This window comes from Oscarella lobularis, chromosome 4 (assembly GCF_947507565.1).
Source record: "Oscarella lobularis chromosome 4, ooOscLobu1.1, whole genome shotgun sequence".
NCBI lineage: Eukaryota > Metazoa > Porifera > Homoscleromorpha > Homosclerophorida > Oscarellidae > Oscarella > Oscarella lobularis.
The window spans coordinates 444,375-464,906 of NC_089178.1; the positions used below are offsets into that span (position 1 = coordinate 444,375).

At 46.4% G+C, this 20,532-nt stretch overlaps 5 protein-coding genes across 7 annotated transcripts; 2 read left to right on the plus strand and 3 right to left on the minus strand.

Moving 5' to 3' along the window:
- Window positions 1-56: 56 nt before the first annotated feature.
- LOC136186278 (secreted frizzled-related protein 3-like) lies at window positions 57-2,348 on the minus strand. Its single transcript, XM_065973552.1, has 6 exons — window positions 2,234-2,348; window positions 2,066-2,185; window positions 1,278-2,012; window positions 1,016-1,159; window positions 554-953; window positions 57-243 (listed from the first exon to the last, which is right to left on the minus strand). Exons 3-6 carry the CDS (start codon window positions 1,876-1,878, stop codon window positions 219-221), a joined length of 1,170 nt encoding a protein of 389 aa, XP_065829624.1. The 5' UTR covers window positions 1,879-2,012; window positions 2,066-2,185; window positions 2,234-2,348; the 3' UTR covers window positions 57-218.
- A 14-nt stretch (window positions 2,349-2,362) lies between these two features.
- On the minus strand, window positions 2,363-7,679 carry LOC136186267 (interaptin-like). Its single transcript, XM_065973538.1, has 34 exons — window positions 7,353-7,679; window positions 7,126-7,244; window positions 7,011-7,076; window positions 6,888-6,955; window positions 6,756-6,829; window positions 6,649-6,707; window positions 6,486-6,555; window positions 6,359-6,432; window positions 6,225-6,306; window positions 6,081-6,172; window positions 5,847-6,031; window positions 5,730-5,797; window positions 5,615-5,667; window positions 5,447-5,563; window positions 5,289-5,393; window positions 5,115-5,240; window positions 5,002-5,067; window positions 4,807-4,947; window positions 4,727-4,755; window positions 4,598-4,679; window positions 4,412-4,537; window positions 4,300-4,362; window positions 4,185-4,247; window positions 4,081-4,134; window positions 3,967-4,029; window positions 3,831-3,920; window positions 3,715-3,780; window positions 3,583-3,660; window positions 3,459-3,530; window positions 3,372-3,401; window positions 2,983-3,321; window positions 2,845-2,931; window positions 2,702-2,776; window positions 2,363-2,635 (listed from the first exon to the last, which is right to left on the minus strand). Exons 1-34 carry the CDS (start codon window positions 7,570-7,572, stop codon window positions 2,525-2,527), a joined length of 3,213 nt encoding a protein of 1,070 aa, XP_065829610.1. The 5' UTR covers window positions 7,573-7,679; the 3' UTR covers window positions 2,363-2,524.
- Window positions 7,680-7,803: 124 nt separating this feature from the next.
- Window positions 7,804-9,686, minus strand: LOC136186734 (sentrin-specific protease 1-like). Its single transcript, XM_065974194.1, has one exon. The coding sequence runs from the start codon at window positions 9,678-9,680 to the stop codon at window positions 7,914-7,916; it is 1,767 nt and encodes a 588-aa protein (XP_065830266.1). The 5' UTR covers window positions 9,681-9,686; the 3' UTR covers window positions 7,804-7,913.
- A 322-nt stretch (window positions 9,687-10,008) lies between these two features.
- Window positions 10,009-11,579, plus strand: LOC136185594 (tektin-like protein 1). Its single transcript, XM_065972765.1, has 4 exons — window positions 10,009-10,450; window positions 10,509-10,952; window positions 11,009-11,104; window positions 11,160-11,579. Exons 1-4 carry the CDS (start codon window positions 10,076-10,078, stop codon window positions 11,451-11,453), a joined length of 1,209 nt encoding a protein of 402 aa, XP_065828837.1. The 5' UTR covers window positions 10,009-10,075; the 3' UTR covers window positions 11,454-11,579.
- Window positions 11,580-15,987: 4,408 nt separating this feature from the next.
- LOC136185593 (cadherin-like and PC-esterase domain-containing protein 1) lies at window positions 15,988-20,508 on the plus strand. Of its 3 annotated transcripts, none has more exons than XM_065972762.1 (24): window positions 15,988-16,125; window positions 16,204-16,615; window positions 16,675-16,772; window positions 16,866-16,950; window positions 17,010-17,181; window positions 17,230-17,407; window positions 17,466-17,650; window positions 17,701-17,773; window positions 17,828-17,863; window positions 17,917-18,048; window positions 18,100-18,204; window positions 18,256-18,413; window positions 18,477-18,538; window positions 18,591-18,614; window positions 18,671-18,857; window positions 18,913-19,093; window positions 19,146-19,275; window positions 19,327-19,463; window positions 19,517-19,573; window positions 19,629-19,789; window positions 19,845-19,946; window positions 19,999-20,086; window positions 20,147-20,293; window positions 20,345-20,508. In XM_065972762.1, exons 2-24 carry the CDS (start codon window positions 16,219-16,221, stop codon window positions 20,462-20,464), a joined length of 3,015 nt encoding a protein of 1,004 aa, XP_065828834.1. In that variant the 5' UTR covers window positions 15,988-16,125; window positions 16,204-16,218; the 3' UTR covers window positions 20,465-20,508. The 3 variants fall into 3 exon arrangements, with proteins under 3 accessions (XP_065828834.1, XP_065828836.1, XP_065828833.1); XM_065972764.1 differs by lacking the exon at window positions 15,988-16,125 and having other exon boundaries at window positions 16,158-16,419; window positions 16,471-16,615; XM_065972761.1 differs by lacking the exon at window positions 15,988-16,125 and having other exon boundaries at window positions 16,158-16,615.
- The last annotated feature ends 24 nt before the right edge of the window (window positions 20,509-20,532 follow it).

A 20,532-nucleotide genomic window follows, 5' to 3' on the forward strand; every position in this document is an offset into this window, starting at 1 on the left:
CGCGCGTGGGCGGCTTATCTAGCTATACTTGGTCGTCTTATTTGATAGACTCTGACTGCACTCTCTACTTCTTTATTTATGTACCTGTCCGTAAAGTGTAATTAATGTATAAGAATACTACTCAATTCTGTGCTGCGTAATACTGTATGATGTAACTCCACCAGGGCGGCATATATCGGGGGTGAACAATCGTTACGTCGGCTGCGCTGGAACGTCCATTAGTTCAGTCTCTGCTCGTTTCCCCTGCAGAAAACCAATCAATAAGATTAATAAGGCGAACACAGACTGGCGCCAGCCTAATTTTATTTGGTACGCGCCCCATTGTGCGTCAATCAATCCTAGCAATACATCTAAAGGAGCTCGCCAGATGGATTGATTTACGTCTCCTTACTACAATGCAGTAAAGGCACTCAGGACTCAAGTCCAAACAAGAACCACTACTAAGAAGTCCCTAACTGACTCTACAAGTAAAAAAACGGCTTGACTGACACAACTACATGTATCTCAATGCTGAGTAAAAGGCTTCTCCCTTCCTCCCTCTCCGCCAACTTACGCTATTATCTTCCTCGATTTCTTTCCGACTTTGCCCCCGAGGGGCGGAATAGCATTCCACTTGGTGGCGCCGAATTTTCGTGCAGCTCTATTGAACCACCTGACAACGGATAGCTCCACGTTTCCATCCCACGATTCGATGATCGTTCGCTTATTCAATAGCAATCGACCGTTCTTTGCGTCCTCGTAGCCGGCAATGAGATAGTGACCACCGCTCTTCAGCTTCGGACAGACGCACTTGGTCCTCGACGCGCCCGATTTCGTCCACAGTGACAACGTCTTTTGAATCGAACCAGTCAAATCAACTTTCGACTGGTTGTAGATTTGAAGGAGACGGAATTGGTAGCTCCACAGACCGGGTGACTCGATTGACGCTCTTTTCTCGACGTCACCTCTGATTACTATATCAAAAGGTTAATTGACTGTCTCCATCTCTCTCTATATATATTTATATATCCCTCACCATAGTCATACTTTCCATTGACGAATTTTTTATATGTTCCTCGAGTCGTCCTGGGACACTTGGAACACTTTCGTTTATTCACGACAGCAGGGGCGTCGGTTTTCTTTTCTGGCTTAGGAAGCGACGAGGTGGCGGAAACGATTTCTAAAGAAACACGCCCCCCCCTGGTTAAGACTTCCCCGCCACGCAAAATAAACGGAGCGTGGGTTAGGAAGCGCCACCCTCGCCATTTTTCCCTCTAATCTCTATGTCCTCTACTTACGCGGCTTCGTCGTAGTGACGTCTTTCGTCGCTTTCGTCGTCGTCGCCGCCGGCGCGATCGTCGTGGGTGCCGTCGTCGTCGGCGCGATCGTCGGTTCGTTCGTCGTCGGAGGGGGCGGCGGCGCGTTTAGGGGGCTCTCTGGCATACACAGCGCGTTCTTGTCCTTTTCGCTTGGGAAACGATTGCATCGGAGCTTGCCGCCGTAGCTATCGTCCCAGCGAACTACGCGCGCTATGTCGCGTTGGCAGCCTGCGCGCACGCGATTACAGAGTTCGCGACATGGTGGGATGCCCTCCGCATTCCCGTCCATTTCGGCGCAGAACGGTACGTGAAGGGTACAAAGGAAGAATTCGAGTTCGGGCGAACAGTTTGCTCTCTGGAGTCGATCGAAAGTATTGAAGCCGGCGAGCGCTTCGGTTTGGGTACGATGACCGAGGTCGTTGGGAACGAGCGCACTGTCGTAGCCGTATGCGCTACATTTGGCGAAGCTGGGCAAGAGCGGCTCGCAGCTCGGCCCGTCGGAAAAGAAAAGCGCTGCGTTCGAGTCGAGGAAGAGGAGGAGGAGGAAGGGGAGGGCGGCGGCGAGGGGAGATCGTGGCATCGTCGAGTGGCGGCGCGTGCGAGACTGCGGCTTGGTGTCACTGCTCCGCGTACGTCGCGTGTGGCGTCGGGGAGCGTGATTGGACGAGCCGTGGAAGACACGTGACGGAAGTGGTACCGCTGGCGGTCATTTCTCTTTTGTAAAATAGGGATCGTGCATTCGAGCAAGAAGGATTGAACATTCTTACTTTAGCGGCGTGTCGGCCGCCTGACTTTGTTTCATGCAGATTGATCTTCTTCATGCAAGTCAACACACTCACTGACGCTGTTCCTCGTCGGAGAGACCACAGGAAATCAAATGAACGAAACTAATTGACAGTAATTATCATTAATCTAACTGCATTAGGAAAGAAAACCTGAGTCAGAAGACTCCAAAATAGTATTATATTATATCCATTCGTCCCAAAATGAACTCGTTCCACGTGAAAGCAGACGAGAAACAGACCAGGCAGTCAGCTTCTGTAAACTGATCCAAAGTAAACGACTTTGCAGTGGCTTCAATACCTTTGTAAACATATCTGACTCCTAGGCTACCAGCGTAAACGCAACTTAATAAATAGCAGAGACGTTGTCGAGGGGGAGAGGGGAGGGGGAAGAGGGAAGAGGGGACTGCATACATGCATACACGTCCGTTCTTTCGCTTTCATCTACTTGTCACTCCCATCGTCGTCAAACCGATAGACTGGATCCGTGTCGTACCAATCCGCGGAGAGAGTCTTCCTCTTCGGTCTCAGTTTTGACTGAGCAGAAGTGGTAGGCTTTTGTTTGAATAAGAGGGACAAGTGACTCATGATGCGCAATCGAAAACATCGCTAGTGCTATACCGGATTGGTGCCAAAAAAGGAGGCATCGGACTCCGCAAATAGCCGGTTGAAGACGTCCGTCTCGTCTGTGCAAACCTAGGAGACAATTAATACCGATGACGAACAAATGCAGGCTAATGCGAATGCAACTAATCATCCTGTACTTTCTTTGTCTGACGTAATGGACTCAATGGCATGTCGTGCTGCAGGCGGCCTCTTTTAGACGATCGCTCAGACTTCCTCTTCTCCGCCTTGACGGGTTTCAATAAAGAACAGAACGTTCCCGACACCGAATCTATTACCTCCTTGAATACCACAGCTTTGCGTGGTAAAGACGACGATCGCGCGCCACGAGGAGCACTATCCTGCCCAGCCGGCTTCAGTATACCCCGACGGGCTCTTGACGCTTCAGGAGGTGGTGGTGGCGGTGGTGGCGGCGGCGGTGGCGGCGGCGGCGGAGACGGACACGATGGGCCCTGCAACGGCGACGCCTGCGCGACATTCGCCCTGCGCGGCGTCGAAACCTCCGTCACCGCGTGACGAGAAGAGCGCGACGTCGAAACCCCCGTCACCGCGCGACGAGGAGCGCGCGACGCTTTCAACGTCGACGGTACGACGCCGGCGGGCGGGGTTGCGGGAACCTCAACGCAAAACAAACTAAATGGAGCCGACTGGAAGATCGGTTTGATACCAGCTGCTTAAGTCGTTTGACTTCGCATTCCTAGGAAATAGAGGAAGCGCTTCGAATTCCTTTCTTATCGCATTCTGGCTTTTCTACCTTGTCGTGAAGTTCTTCAGCCATCGTCTTCTTTGCGAGCAATTCGTTGTTGAGCTCTTTCCGGACTAGGTTCTGCAGGGAGGCAAGAGGTAAAGCTGACCGTGTCCCTGTTCCACTGAGCTACCAATTCCGTTTTCAATCTTTTCACTTCTTCTTCCAAATCCTGCCTCTTTTTCGAATCGAATAATTCCTTCGCTTGACTCTACGTTGAAAGTTCATGTATGTTTATAAGCATGCCCAATAGCCAACGTCGAACCTTCTCCAGTTCCTTCTTGATGCCTCGGAGAGCCTTCAATTCTGACTCGCTTTGAGCCAAGCGACTCTGAACCAAACCCAAATAAGCACACGTGTAAAGTAAAAAATTCCACCAACTTGGTATTGTTCAATGTCGGCTTCCAGTTTCTTTTGCTTGCTTTCCTGATCTGCTACCTGCTCTTTGCGCCTGCAATCAAGTGCAGATATCTAAAACGCGTATAGCTAATCAACTCAGGCCATCCTATTGACTAACCTTTTCGTCTTTTTCAGCAATCAGTGCCTTCAATTTCCTGTTTTCAGCGTCTCCTTTCTGCAACTGCATCCAAAACTAATGTCATTTTCAAAGCTCTTTTTTTCTGCATCACACCTTTTCCTCAGAGGCTTTCTCTTGCTTCATATTTGCTGCTTTGAGAGAATTGACCTGACATAGAGCTTCGAATCAACGACAAGGATGTTGACAACAGCTCTTACTTCGCCCCGTAACGTCGCTGTAGTAGACTGCAATTCCTTTTTCTCATCCTCGAGAATACGTATCTATCGCCGCGAAAAAATTGACTTCTAGAGGCACGTAAGTCGCTATTCTCACGTCTTCGTTTAGAGAGCTCTTCTCTTCGGCAAGCTTCTCCTCTCTTTGCTTGAAAGATTGCATCTATAAACAGATGAAATGATATGATTGTTTTCTTTACAGTAACGCTTACCTCATCTTGCAACAAATTCTTTTCTTGTGAAATATTTTCTAGAGCCGACGTCTTGTGTTCAAGTTCCTTTTCCAAAGCAGACATTCTCTTCTCGGCTGACTTTAATTCTTGCTTCATTTTTCGTTCCTTCAGACGAAATCAATCAGTCTCTCTGATCAGTGAAAAAAGGGTCAGAGCAGACTATACGCGCGCTCTCTCTTCAGCTTTGTTTGCTTTCGTCTTGCTATCAAAATCCTTCAAACGCTTAGACTGCTCGGCGACTTTCTGCCTATAATGCACAAATGAGAAAAAGACCGCACCGTAACCACCCCATACTCGAGTTCTTCCTTCTTTACGAGAGCATTCTAAAAGAGAACGTTTTTTTTCACAAGCAGATAGAGAACGACGTCGGACACCTCTGCTTTCTTCTTCTCAGCCTCAACTTGCCGCTCAAGTTCTGCCAGTTCTTTCTCGTGTGCTTCACTCGACTCTTGCAGACGTCTCTCTCTTTCTGCCTTACACTCGTCAAGTGCAGTCTTCCACTGAAGCTCATTCATCTTAATAAAAGATAAAAGCAATTGAAAAAGCAGTCTCGTATTCAGATTTCCTACTTTTATGTCGTCTTGCATTTTTTCCTTACTCTGCTGCATGGCTTCTACGCCTTTGCGATGATCCGCCTAAAAGTGACTGACTAATTGCTTGGTATTGATAGTGGACCATAAACCTTCGCTTTATCCAACGCCTCTTCTTTGTTCTTGCATTTCTTTTTCAGCACGTCGAAATCCGTCAGAGCATCTTCCTTCTGTCTTCTGGTTTCATCGACTTCTGATTTTAATTCTTGAATTTGGATCTAGAAAAATGTGCCAATTCGTCGTAACTATCTTTTTTTCGCCAATACCGTTTTTGATTTGATCTCTTCATTGCACGTGGAAAGCTTTGCCGTCATTTCTTCGTTTTGCTCTCGGTACTTTTCCCACTGTTCCTTCAGTTCTTCAAAATCGACCTAATTTCACATTTCTTTTGAAAGCAAAGCTTTGCAATCAGCGTCAACGTCACTTGTAGATTGTCCTTTTGAGTCTCCAATTCAGCTTTGACTTTCTCAAGTTCACTCAATCGATTGGCAGAAATAGCCAGTTTATTGGCTGTGCAGTCAAGCTGACTCTCCAAATTAGCCTGACAAACGAGAGAGGATTCAAAAAAAATCACAGAAGAACAAGCACGAACTTTGCACGTCTGAAATTCCTCGCTCTTCTCCTCCTGAGTTCGAAGTAGACTCTCTAAGACCACATACAGACGTGCAAAAAAGACACAGACAAAAAGCGATTATTTTTTCACGTACCTTTCTCCGCTGCCGTCTCGTTTAATTGATTTTGGAGTAAAGCGCGAGCCTGTTCCAAAGACGCCGCCCTACACAAAGGAATTAGAGACTCTCTTTAGCCTCTCGTCCAAAACGTACTCTTCTCGAGTTTGCCTCATGTTTTTCTCAGCGCTTTTGACGACCTGCTGCATCTTCTCTTTCTCGCCTCGATTCTTCATCTCCTTCTCGATGTATTCAGCCTCCTGCGCTGCTTTCTCGGACGCCACCGTTTCTAGTTCCGTTTGGAGTAAACTGATTTGTTCTGATAAACGAGCACCACTCTTCTACAGGGCAGCAACTCATCAACGTACTCGAAGAATAGATAGACCTTACTCTATAGCATTCAACCTCCTTTGATCTTTCCGCTTTGCTACTCTCGAACTCCTTACGAGTCGCCGTGAGCAATGCGTCCAACGTTTCTATAAGTTAGCAAAATGAAATGCAGCTAAGGGAGACACTGTTGGACTTTGCCTTTAGACGTCTTCAGCGATTCCACGTCTAATTCGTACTGTGCACACTTGTCGACGAGACGTCGATTGTCGGCCTCCCGTTCAAGTGCCTAAGAAATAGAACTTCAATTTTGAATTCCATAGTCTAGCCGTATGCCTCACTTCGTTTTTCATCGCTTCAATAGCCAAATTCAATTCGTCTTCTTTTTTCGAGCAACGCGACATGTCACGGTCATCTTCAAAAGCGTTTATCAAGCGCCGTCGCTTCTGGGACGCGAAAATTTCTCACAAGATGTTGCTAAGTCAAGCACTTTCTTAGCGTGGGCCTCCTCTAACTGCAACACTTTTTCAGTGAGATCCTACAAAAAACATATGCGTAGGCCCGGCGTCTATCTATCTATCTATCTATCTATCTATCTATCTATCTATCTATCTATCTATCTCGAGTCTACCTCATATTTTTTTGTGTAGCATTCCTGCTGAAGTCTCATCTCGTCTCGATCATTTTCGCCTAAAAAACTGCATAAGACGACGAGAGCCATCTGATCCTATTCCTCACTTCTTCTAAGGGAGTCCATTATTCGGTCCGCTTGAGCGTTCAATGCCAGACACATTTCTCTACTTGCTTTGATCCTAGCCAAGATATAGTATGAAGTCCTCTAATATTTCTGACGTTATTCTTTCTATTGACTTGCGCTTCATTTCTTCCTGATTGATTTTCTCGTTTGCCAACGCCGACGTTAGGTACTCGCATTTGAACTTTCAAACGAAATTAGAAGAGATCAATTAGAACCCATAAGAAAATGTACAGTACTTGGAGATCGCCTATGCTTTTCTTCTGGCTGTCACTTCTTTGCGAGTAGTCTTGAAGTGCACGTTCCTAGGACTCTACGATAAGTGAAAAGCTTTTCTCTTTGGCACAGGCTCGCCTTTTCTTTGAGAGCAAATTTCACCGACGCCGTCTCTTGTTCGAATCGACCCAAATCCTGATACAGCGACAAGTGTATGTCGTTCACTCGCTTCACTTGGGCGTCAGAGTAATCAAAATCTGAGAAGATGGCGTAGGATAGTAATTAATTAATTAATTAATTAATTAATTAAAGTGATTTTCGCGTCTCGAGGGCTCAATAATGGTCTCCCTTCGCAACGCTCTTACATTGACTCGATTCATTCATGATCGCCTGTCCGCGCTGCTGGGCGACGATTTGCGACTGCTGGGACGACAAACACGTGCGAATCGCGTGAGAGTCCGCCAACGACGACGACGACAACGACGTCGTGGCGGGAACGACGGCCATCGTCGATTCTTCTTCGTTCATAGCGAAGAGAGCTGTCGTCTGGGTGCCGTCGAAATCCGGAGTCGGGTTCGCTTGCATTGCCGGGCGATTATTCGAGAGACGGAGTCAATGGAGGCTTCGTCTGAGCTTAGAAAGGGTGCGTGGTGGTGACGACCGGCTTTTGGCGTGACGACACCGCGAATTTCAGTCATTGTCAGAGAGTTTTAGCGCGCGTTATTTGTACGTCAAACCCAAAAATGTGCACCTTTCTCTCTCCCTCCAAACACAAACGATAAACAGATAAATCAATTTCTAAAATTTTGTGTATGAAACAGTACATTTATTAGACCAGCCAGGCCAAGTGACTACGTGATGCTCAATCTTTACTCAATACAGGCTCTATGAAATAATACCAACTGACTTTAGAGCAAAAACCATTTCTAATTAAGCAGTTTCTTAGTCACTATCTCGTAAACCATTTTCTTTCTGAAATACGGCATGTCCTGTTGGCTGAACGCAAACGAGCACCGTCGCGACAAAAACTCGGCATACTGACACGCAAATACGCCGCAATCGGACCCGTTCTGCTGCTCCGGCACATCGGCGGCACAACAAATCGTCCAATCGTCCAAACTAAACTCGACACCTTTCTTATTGACGGACTCGCTGCACACGTAACCAGCCAACGCATTCAAACACGCCGAATTCTCGCCACGCAACGAATCGTAATAAACCAACGACTTCCGCGCAAAATCGACGACGGCGAGACACCAATGCATCCCGAGATGAATCGGCACGAGCACCATATCCTTAGCGAATATATCGACGCGACGCGTCCAACGTTGAACGCCCTTATATCCAGCAGAGGAGAGCTTCTGATAGAAAAACGTCGACATGACGTGAACGCTCGGCAACGACTCGTCGACGCCCGAACGCGTCGCGAGAAGATTGAGGTAGAAGTTGATCACTTCGTCGTTGAGCCAACTGGCGCCGTTGAGCGTCTGCAAGTCGCGACGTTTGATCGAAATGCTGTAGGCGGTCGCAAACACTTCGTCGGGGTCGTCGTTCGAGTTCCACGCCGATTCGACGATTGACGCGTGGTCGGCGGGAAGCGGAGGAAGTTTTGGCGTTTTTTTCTTCTTCTTCAGTCGCGATTCGATTTCGAGTTTGCTGATTTTGAGTGCGATTTCGCGATCCAAAGCGTTCTTCTCCTCGGCTATCGTTTCCTGTTGCTTGCGTATTTGCGTCGAACAAGCGTTCGTTGCACTGCGCGAACGCTCGACATCTTCCCGTTGCCTCTGCAGCCAACTTGGGTCGTATTTCTGGTGAATGAAACGCTTCGTCGGTTTCTCGGGTTTGCTCGCTTCTGACGAGGGCGGCGAAGGAGAATCCGGTATTTCGATGACTTCGATGGTATCAGAAAGACCGTTAGTTCTTCCTGAGTCGACACTGGGATTCCAGGTAGGACGACTCTCATTGCTGAGACTACTCCTTGCGGTGAAATGCCAGTTACTATGCGCCGACTCACTGGAACTCTTTGCCAAGTCTTTCTCTTCGATATCGTCGTCAATGACAACCCCTTGAGGTTTCACCACTCGCGAAATATGCTTGTAGTCGTGACGACTGCGCTGCTGTGGCGTTTCTGTTGGCACTGCTGTAGGAAATCCCGGTTTCGTTGGCACGCCCATTCCGGACATAATGCTTTCCCACATTTCTTTCTCCTTGTTCTTTTCCTCTCGTTTCGCGGCGACGGCACGATGGGAGCGACATGGTCGTTTGTATGACCACGATCGCGGGTCGAGAAATTTAGACAATCTGCTTATGTACGCTGCTTTTTCTTTGGGTCGTATCAATGGTTCTGCTGTTGCTGTTGCTGCTGCTGTTTTGGGCAGAGATGTTTTGGGAGGGTAGCGTTTGTGGAGAGGTAACGTGCGCTGGGGAACGAACGATTTCGGAATGAGAGGCTTTCGAGCCGGTTCGTCGTCTCCCGTCAAGTCGATGACCTCTGGCTTCGGCCTTCCCGTTGCTCCGATTGCCATTTGGGTGGTCGGGGGAGCGTTTTCTAGCGAATCCGGTCGTTTTCTGTGGAATAGAGCCTTGACTTTGTCCATTCCCGTGACAAGAAAGTCGTAAATGTTTGTCGTAAAAGTTGTCTTCCTTCTTTTTGCGCCTTCGTCTCTCGCTACGGCCTCAGAGCCCCGTTTCATGGCTCTCCCTTCTGCGCATGCTCCCGAGTCTCCTCCTGTGGCACTACTGTAGATGCTCTGCACGGTCAGATGCGGCCGCTGCAGGCCGCTGCACACTACGTGGCATGGCTAAATCTTGTTTAGGGATCGAGGAGAGCATATTCAGCGGCTCCATAATATAATTAGCTGAAACCGCTTGATTGAGTATTGCATAAAAAATTAATGATTACTCGACTTGGCGCACATAGTGTAGTAAGGAGTTGCTTGCTTGGTAATGCAACAGAATAGGTTTTTATCTTCTCACGTGCTGCAGCACGTGGTCTCATACACGCCTCTCCGTTACCCCTAGTTACGATCTCTGTTGAGTCTCGACGCGCTTCACTTCCCGCTCTCTCCGTCTGCGATTAGAACATAGCATGGCCGAGGAAAGCCGCATGAAGCCTATAGGACCCGAATCGTGGCAATGTGGCACGATCAAGCAAATCAAACTCTCCCAGGCCGTGCTCGCAAGAGCGGGCAAAGGCGTTTACGCGAGCAAATCAATGGACGTCCTGCCGTCACTCCGCGACACAATGATACAGGGCAACAATCAACGAATACACGGCTACGTCAGAGAGGTGCGAGGCGTGGCGTCCAATCTGACGACCTGTCTCGGCAACGTGAACGAAGAAATTAAATCATTGACGCGATGCAAGGAGAGAATCGAAAAGGCGCTCGAGTACCGACGAAAAGACATTGCACTAAATAGCCAATCATCCAAAATACGAGGAAGAAGACCCCAAAGAGAAAAGGTAAGGAATTACAAGAGAAAAACGGCTTAGGTATACCATACCTCTTATTGATGTATAGGATTCTGATGGCGCTGACGAGCTTCTGTCTGCCGAGCGCGTTCATCTGTTTGTGCTGAAGCACAAGCTTGAAGGCCAGCTCGACAGAGTGCAGGGCCACTTGCAGATGCTCGCCTCGCTGCGAAGTCAACTTCTGGCCGCGATTCAAGAACGATCACGCGTGCTTCAGCTGACGTGTCGGGCTCGCTCGTCGGTCGCTCTCTGCGGCGGCGAGCGGACAGTCTCGCGACGCGATCCCGTGTCGATCGAGGCGGACCCGTTGGGAGCGTTCACGCCCGACTGTTCGATGTTGGTCAACGAAACCGCAACGGGATTGGAAACGGGGAAAAAGGTGCGAGCCGAGGCGGCGTCGGTCGTGAGTCACACCGAGCGGCTGCAGAAAGCCTCGCACGATTCCGTCAACGAGGGGTTGACAAGGAAACTAGCCGAAACAATCACACTAAAGGTAAACGTAGAGGCATCTTAGTTCAACATTTATTGATTATTGTGTTACGTGGCCAGCAACATCTTCAGCTTGCCGTTGGCGACACGAGGGCTTCTATACAGAAAGCCAATCGTTGGCATGATGTTCAGCGTTTGGCTAGAGGATATACCATGGCAAGTTTCCATTCAATCTTTGACGTCGATCAATTGATTGACGGGTTTTCGTTAGGGTCCTGTTTCTTATGCGGACATTAGCACTCGCGAACGACTGAATCGTCCGCTTGTTCGCCTCTACCAGAGTCATCCCGGAACGGATCTGCCGGAAGCGAGGCGGCTCGTGAGAGCCGACGGCGGACTCGATCGATCGATAGCCGAGACTCAACGCAACGTTGGCCTTTTGACATTAGCCAAGGCCGGACTCCAGGAGGACGTGCGCGACAAGAGAGCGGCAGCCGGAATCGACGGAAGAATCGTGAGACTGAGGAGAAGTAAGGCCGATCATCGGTGGGTCGGTGTCAATTGAAAATGATTCCGAACCTGAAGACGCATTTGACTTCTAGTCCTCGAGAACCTTTTTGTAGACATATAGTCAGTAGTAGAAGGGTGTAAAGCGGTGCTCTTAGAATTCAACCTTCGTCGATAATACGCAGAGCTACGTCGTCTCCGTCACCTTGCCTAACGCGTTCAAGTTGGGTGGTGGGGTTAGCTGCTTCCAGATAAGAGACCGAAAGACCATATTGTCCGGTTCCCGGGAAACTTTAAAGGCTTCTTCCTGCATCCTTCTTCCCTCTTACGCAAGACGAAAAAGCGAAATCGATACTAGATAGCCGGTGTACGTAGCGTGAAACTGAGTCGTTTCTTCTTACAGAAACACCTTGTGGCTATGCCACATCGATTTTTCTTCAAAAACCGGTAGGGATCGTTTCGAAATTTGATTATGACTTTGACGAAACCGGATGATATTGCCGTCTCTCCACAAAATGACACCCTTTGCCATTTTCAAATTTGCTACAAATGTTGCTGGTCTTGGCCACGCAGATCATTCTCTCCAACAGCTGCTCAGTCAAAGATTGAAAAAGAAAATGAACGTGTCGCCATTTGAAAATGAGATGAACGAAACATTATCCAACAACACCCAACTGAGACGAGCAATCCTTTACTCGAAATTCAAATACGAAACCGTAGCAAGGCCCGGCGTTGAGCTCGCGTTGTGGATTTTAGTCTCAATGGGTGTGCTTTGTAACATTGGAGTCATCGTCTTTAGATATTGGAAGCACAAAACAAGCTGCAGAGAAATATCTCCGATGTCAATTTTGCTGATCAATCTGGCATTCTCGGATTTGCTGATTGCAGTTGGAAAGATCTTTTTTCTCGTCACAATCAGAATCGCTAAGAACTGTTGTCAAGTGACTACAAAAACAATGAGGAAAATGTGCTTCGTCGCTTTTGAACTCTCTACCATTGGAGGTGGCACCACGACTGCAATTTTACTCGTCTTTGCTGCGTATGGATACGTCCAAATTATTGGCTGTTGTAATACAATCAGACGTATATCCATGAAAACCACTGTCGTGGTTCTGCTGCTTGTTTGGGCTATTGGAATAGCTCAAGGAATTCCAGTCATTAGCGGAATGCACGTAACGATAAAAACTAAACGGAGAGAAATTTTAGATTGGCACATTTGCTGGGCTTACGACACCTTTCCAAGAAGCGCGTTCAACAGATATCGCGATTTCGTATCTGTCTCCGGTTACATTCTAGCAACGACAACTGTCGGAATTCTTTACACTGCTACAGTCGCATTTACCTACTGTCGAGCAAATTCAGCGTACGCCCACTTGCATACTCAGATCGGTTTCCGCCTTATCAGTGTCGTACTGACAAATGTGCTTCTCGTCCTGGTTCAGACAAGCTGGGATATGATTCTTCTAACAAATGACATCGAATCAATGTTGAACAAGAAATATTTTCAGTACCTGGCAGTTCTCGTCACTTTCTCCGTTTCATTCCTAAGTCTGACAAATTCAGTCATTTTGACTGTTTCAACAGCAGACTGCTGGAAGGCTATCAAAAGAACAATTTTTCGATTGAAACCAAAGAGAAACTGCGAACAGAAAACCACGGGTAGCAGCAGCACCCTCGCCAGGGTTGATGAAACGACATCTCTTTTCCCAGAGAGCTCTCTTTCGTTTGTGTAGAGAATGAAACAAATGCTAAATAATAAGCCTTTCATTTTGACTTATGTGATATTATAATACTTGTAGCATTGCACAAGTGTTGCTGTTGAGGAGATCACCTGCTGTTACAAAGGGGATGGCCCAGTTTCGACTCACAATAAGCGAAAGTACTTTCCAATTCGGGTCAGCCTTCAATACATGTCATAACAATGAAGGAGAACTCTTCGTTGCTCTGCAATAACGACTCCAACGTCTCCGTCGAGGTGATGTACTCAAAATTCAAATACGAGATCATTACGAGTCCAGGAGTGGAGCTTTCGTTGTGGATTATACTATCGTTGGCTGTTGTCTTCAACATTGGAGTCCTCATCTTTCGATGTCAGTGCTGGAAACGTAAACGCTGCGGACAAATGTCTCCTGTGTCAATCTTGCTGATCGCTCTTGCTACATCCGATCTGCTCCTGGCGATAGGAAAACTTCTCTTTCTCTTTATGGTAAGAATTGCAAAGAACTGGTGTCAAGAAGCCACTAAAACCATGCGACATATGTGCCTCGTTTCTTTCTTTGCCTCAATTATCTTCAGTGAAATAACAGTTCTTACGTTCTTAGTAATCGCAGTGATGGGATGCATGCAGATCGTTGGCTGTTGCGTAAGGACCATGACAACCAAAACAGCTGCCCTAGTTGTGCTCTTTGAGTGGGTTGTTGCCGTGATGCAAGTACTAACTTCATTTTTTGGATTCAACCATAGCAATTTCACATCCATAGCGACGAAACTGGAAGAAAGAGATCTTATCGATTGGCACATTTGCTGGGCGTATGACACCGTTCCTGACACCCCAGCTAAAACTATCCGCGATGCCCTTTTAGTTTCTTGGTACAGTCTTATCACTCTAGCAGTGGGGATATTTTTTTCAGTTGCCGTTGTTGCCTCATACTGTCGAAAAGATCGACGGTTTTTGCAATCAAATAGCCAGATTGGCGTCCGGTTTATAAGCGTGGCGCTGTCAAGCGTTCTGCTTACTCTCTTGCAAACCAGCTGGGATGCGATGCTAGTACTCAAAACGAAAAACCTCGATGTTTTGTTGAAACAAAAAGATATTAAATATTTCGCCGTCGCGGCAACTTTGTCGATTCCATGCGTCGCTTTGGCCAATCCACTTCTTCTGACAGTTACAACAAATGCCTGCTGGAACGTCATCAAAGACAAGATATTACGATGCAAATGCAGACACAGACGGAATACGAATAGCAGCGAACTAGTCAGGGTTGAAACAACACGCCTTTTTCCAGACAGCGAGTCGCTTCCGCAGTCCGAACACTGCAGTGAAGACGAATAATTGGAAAGGAAAACGCTCTTTCCTTTATAAATTTTGACAATGATTTTTTGTTTTGCTGCTCGTTTTTCCTGGATATGACGCACTGCACTATTATTGAATACACCACAAATGCATTTAAACGCAATGATGACTCAGGGCGGTGTTCCTCCATCTCTCAGAGCAACCTCGTTGTTTCTGAAGCCTTCACGTACTTTTGCCAGGCAATCAGCAGCTCCCAGTCTATATAGATACCTACTGAATTGAATTGTTGTAATAAATACAGCTGTCACTAAACGCCTACTTCCAAAATTAGCTTCTTCCACGCGCCTTCACACAGCACACTGAAGTGCAGCGTCACTCCTTCACAGTGATCACAACAGAATGAAAGTTTTTCAGAACACCCCGTCATTGTGTCGCATAAATACTTCAAATTTGTCCGTGTTAGACCAAGAACTGATCGTCTATTCCCAATTCAAATATGATACGATTAAGACGCCGGGAGTAGAACTTGCTTTGTGGATTTTACTGTCTTTAGCCGTCGTCTGCAACTTTGGAGTCATCATTGTTCGATGCAAATGTTGGAGAGGCAAATACTATGGCGAGACGTCTCCAGTTTCAATCTTACTCGTAAATCTGGCTGTCTCTGACATACTAATGGCCAGTGGAAAAATAGCGTTTCTTATCATTATGAAACTAAGCAACGCTTGGTGTCAAGAAGCGACAAAGACGATAACCCATCTGTGCTTCAGCGCTTTCACGCTTTCACTCATTTCAAGCGCAATGTCCGAGTTCATTATACTTACAATCGCTGCGCTTGGGTATAAGCAAATTGCCGGCTGTCACAGTGCATGCACAAGGAAGAGGACAATCGCTGCAGTCCTTTTTCTGGTATGGACGTCTGCAATCGTCATTCCCATAGTCATAGGCACCGACAAAATACTAAGAAAATTTACTCTGACAACAGGGATTGAGTTTGAAAGCCAGATTATCAATTGGCGCAGGTGTTGGGCATATGACGTTTTCCCACATAATAGCGCAGAAAGATACGAGGATTGGATTTCTCTTTCACTTTACGGTGCAGTTACTGTGGCTATTGGAGTCCTTTTAACAGCCACAGTCACAGCTACTTGCTGTCAAACAAACAAACGACAATACTTGCAGATCAAGCAGCTTATTTGCCGTCTCGCGAGCGTCGTAGCGACAAGCCTTTCGCTCACTCTGCTACAGATCAGCTGGGATGTATTTCTCCTGGTCACTGAACAAAATTTCAGCTCCTTGTCAAATCAAACGCATTTCCAATACTATGCCGTTGCTGCTGCGTTATCAATTCCGTGCCTTTCTCTGACGAATGCACTTCTTTTGACAGTTACCACAAATGCCTGTTGGAATGCTGCCAGAAGTTGCTTCTGCAGAAAGAGACAAGACGACACTCCAAGTATTGAAGAAACCGCTCTCTTCTCAGAAAGTTCCGAGGTTTTGTTGCATGAAAAACCAATATATAATTAGAGTAAAACCATCGTGTATATGATTTCGCTCTGTGAAATTGGCAAGATTCGCTTCTAATCTTGCACAAAACTGGCGTCAAAATAAACCACTGCGTCAATGTCATAAAAACAGGTCGGGAAGTTGTTGGCTTTCTCTCTCTCTGCGTTAACCACACACAGCAACGGGCACAGCAACGTCCGTAAAAGAGTGTCAAGTAAGAAGGGTGCGTGCGCTAGATCTACTAGATTGAATAAGAAAGAATGTGAGGGCTTTCTTTCTCCGTCGTTACTAGTGCTTTAACCTTCGAATGAAGCTGTACTGTTTCCGAGTCGCGCTTCGAACTCTACTAGCCGTTGCCGTCGTCTTTGCCGTCGTGACAACGCTGCTTCTCAATCGTCTCTTCGTCAAGGACGCTTCCCCGAGCGTCCTCGTTCAAGACTCAATAAGACAAAGCGCCGACGAAAGATACAGAGATCAACAGACGCAAACGAACGCAATTCTAGCGAAGGTTTCACCGTCACCCCGCCCCCAAAGGAAAATGCTCATCGTCGCTTCTCAGTTGGAAGAAGACGATTTATCTGGCATCGTTATGACGCCACACGTCGTCTCGGTGCGCGGAACGAGCGTCGTCGTCGATCGCGATTCGCCCGCTTACGTGACGGCATTGAAACGACTGGGATTTCGCGACGACGAGGAGAAAAACGGTAGAGGCGGAAACGTCGTTTATCTTATCTGAACGTTAGCTAATGAAGTTTTTGGCAAGATTTCAACTGGCTACTATTGCTATGTCTCGCGAATAATGACGGCAGTGACGAATGCCTGAGAAGAGACGACTATACCAGGCTGAAGTACTATCAGAAGGTATTACACTATCTTTCACGAGGGAAGAAGTCATGTTTTATTTCTTAATTAAGTTAGTGTGTTTGACTGAAACGGTTCTTCGTTTCCTTGCAGGTGTCTAGGATTCCGGGTCTTCGAGAGACGCTATGGAAGAAAGATCGACTGTGCTCTATTATGCACTTGGCGTATCAATATGCCAGTACGACCCCAACAAATAATTCCTAACGTTTGTTAATTGACTCTCTCTCTCTCCCCAAGACGGTTTCGTTGATTCCTCTTGCTGGATTCTTCCTTCGCAGCTTAGTCAATTTCTAAGCGCCATTGAGTTTATGGAATCCGATTCTCAGTGGATCATCAAGTCGACTAGTCAGGGTCGTGGCGCCGGAATTCGGCTCTTGACAAAAACGGAAATATTTCAAGAAAAGATAAGGCACGCTGGCAAAACAATAGTTATTGTGACTGTTAGCGTTCTCTTCAGCTTTCTTAGTCGTCGAGCAATTGGTCAGAGATACTTTGGCGATCAGCTGCAAGTCCAAGGATTGCCCATTAGCGTCCGCGCTTACGTTTTGGTGACGTCGGTGCTTCCGTTGAGAGTTTATCTCTATCGCGAAGGCATCGTAATGTTTCGAGGCGGACCTAAATATCACTTCAAAAAGGTTCTAGAAATTTTTTAAGCCCTGAATGTATGTGCTATTATAGTGATGTTCTCTGCAGATGGCCGGGCGATTGTGGTACTTCGATCAACTCAGAAATCACTTGAAGACGAAATATGGAGCTAGTGCTGCGCTGAAGGCGTTTGACAGCATAGGCAATGCAGTGGTGAAGATGCTGCTTGCCACGCAGCCTCTACTAGCGAAAGAATTTGAAAAAATGAGTGGCGAACAGAGGCCAACGTATAGGTGAGTACACACAGTGTGACACACTATTCTATATTGGCGTTTCTTTGTAGATGTTTGCACTGTTTTCAGCTTTTGGCTGTTGACTTGATGTTGAACTCCGATTTCGATGCATTGGTCGTCGAGGTAAGGTGTTGTTTTCTCGGGTTTCGTACTAAAATTATCATGATGGATTGACAGGTTGACGGCCAGCCCAACTTATCTGAAACCGATAAGGTGCCAGAACTATCTTCTTCAGTAGTCATTGATACGTATGGGTTCGTTTTTAGGACAGTAGCGAGGCTAGTAGCAGCGTCAAAAGAGTGCTAGTCCAGGACGCTCTCCGAGCGTTGTTTGTGAGAAAGAGAGTAGCTGGCGAGATAGCTGCAGCGCTCAATAATTTGGAAGGAATAAAGATAACTGTATGATGAAACGCTTCTTAGACGTCCTCGGAAATTTTGTGCTTATCATAGGGAATTAATTGCGAATCAAGTGCCGATTTTTGTCTTAGCAGCTCAGATATTATTGATCTGCTGTATTCTCGAAGAGAATCAAAACAGCTGGGAAATTTTGATAAAGTGCTTTTTTCACTGCGTAACTATTGGAGTTCAAATGTACTCTTCCTTTAGTTATATCCTTCAGCGAAGGGGAAGACATATTCGTCCTTTATCAGCAAAATCAATTTGAAAAACGAGAAGAAGCCTAGCAATCTATGGCATTATATGGGCAATGAAATGCATGATATTCTAACAAAGCTCGAAATTCAATATGAAACGGCTTTACAACGGTACCACAACTGGGTTCAAACTCTCTGTTTTAAATAAAGGAACGATTTTTTTTGCATTTGCAGAGAGAGATTTCCTTTACGTAACTCCATTAGGCCAAATAAAGTTTTCTCAGAACTCAAAACAAGTAAGTAGTTATGCAAGTAAAACACAACTGAATAATTAACGGCGGCATTTAGGAAAATTCAGAGATTGCGTTCAAGGTTTTTTTAAAAAACAAGGAATTCTGTCGTCATTCACGTGGACCTTTGACTTATAGATCCCTCTACCAAACCCTATCTAAGTATGCTCAGTGTATCTCCCGGGACGCTGGTGCCACCGTTTCATCCCGAAAACAAAGCGTACGAGGTTCGCGTTTCGAACGAAGTCGTATTGGCGCACATCAAAGCGAAAGCCGCTCACTGCGACAGTGAAGCCAGACTGGAATCAAAAAACGGGCCACCAACGTACGTTGCATTGTAAAATTTATTGTATCTCTGGGGATTCATTGCGTACTGTTAGGCCGTCTAATTGGAGCTTGAATGTTGGTTCTAATGTGCTGCGCTATTACATTGTCGATCTGAGTCACACTCACATATGGGTCTTGAGTCAGTACATTGTTCAAATTGTGCGAGAAGACTTGACTGCTTCGGAGGCAGAGTTCGATCCCAGCTCTTCGCATCAAGTATGCAGTTTGGTGCAGGTCAGTCCAAAAGGGGGAGAGTTTCGCGTCATAGCATTTGAATCTTCGTTAGGAATGCGATTTCGTCTTGCTTTCGTGGGAGCGATGTGGTCTACAGCCGACGGCGGCTTCATCGTGGACGTCGTTTTGGGAGAAAACTCACGCGTCGTCTGTGACTGAATGCACGAGTGGCGATGCTGAAGGTGCGCTTATCTTTTCCTTTGTTCTTCGTGCCTGTGGATCGTTTCCCAAAGGGCGTTGGGTGTTGCCTTGCGGTTCGTGTCAGAATCGGCGTTCGTGCTATTGGAAATTGGCGGCATGGGTTCCCTACCACTGCAGACACGCTGTGCTGCCCCCTGTCGTCTTGCAAGGGTGTCTCTCAAATAAAAAGGTTTTAAGCGTGCGCGAATTTGGACTTTTTTTTCTGATGGTTCTCACTTGAAGGTTCTTTTCCTTGGCGATTCCACTCTCAGGGGCATGATGTACTACATGATAGAGAAGGTGAGATGTGGTTATTGACAGATCACTGCTCTAGCTTTCAAACGGCTTGGTTTAGATAAACGGAACGTTGTCTTATTGGGATAAATCTCATACGGCAGTCGCATTCAAAGATATCATGGGTCCCAAATCAGTCACTTTTACGTACTTTCCGCCTTTCTGGCTTCCGGAAGATAAGCAGCCCGTCTTAGAGAAAGTTTTATACGATCTTTTGCACTCGTGAGCAAAGTATTGTTCGTAGACGAAGAAAAGATCGCACTGTTTTTGTTTACAGGAACATTCCTCTTGCTAATAGTCGGCAGACAGTTCTTGTGATTGGCGGACTTCAGTGGGTCACCGAACATCACTTGTCAGTCATCAGTAATTTACTAGAAAGGTTTTGCTACCACTTTCTAACGTAGAATGTTGAGTGAAAGAGGGGTTTTTAGGATGGGTCTCAGTAAGATAGCCGTTGTGATAAAGGGGTTCAGCACTGGGTTTAATCAACCAATAGCGGGAATTCGATACCGAACTTTGGCAAGGAGCATGGATCGTTTGCTAGAGTTTGATAATGATAAGTGCTTCTATTATATATAGGCTGAACAGAAGGGAGTTTTCTGGAAAGATCGACTCCTAGCCAAGTCGTCCAAACAGTTTGGTTTCTATTTTGTCAATACCTTCAATATGACGTTTTCTCGATACAAGCACTTTATTTATGGCGCTTGCGGCTGTCATTTTCACTCTGTGAGTAATCTCAATTGAAAATCTAATGAGAGATTTGACTGTGATTTACAGGTGATCGCTTTAGAATCTAAAGAAGCTCACGATTCCACAAAGAGTACCTATCACGTAACTGGATCAATTAATGCCGCTTATACAGAAATAATGAATAATCTTTTATGCCTGGCAAAGTAGAAATTTCATTTATTTATCAATTAACGAAGAGTGATAAAATTCGTACGCACATATGTCAATATTGATCT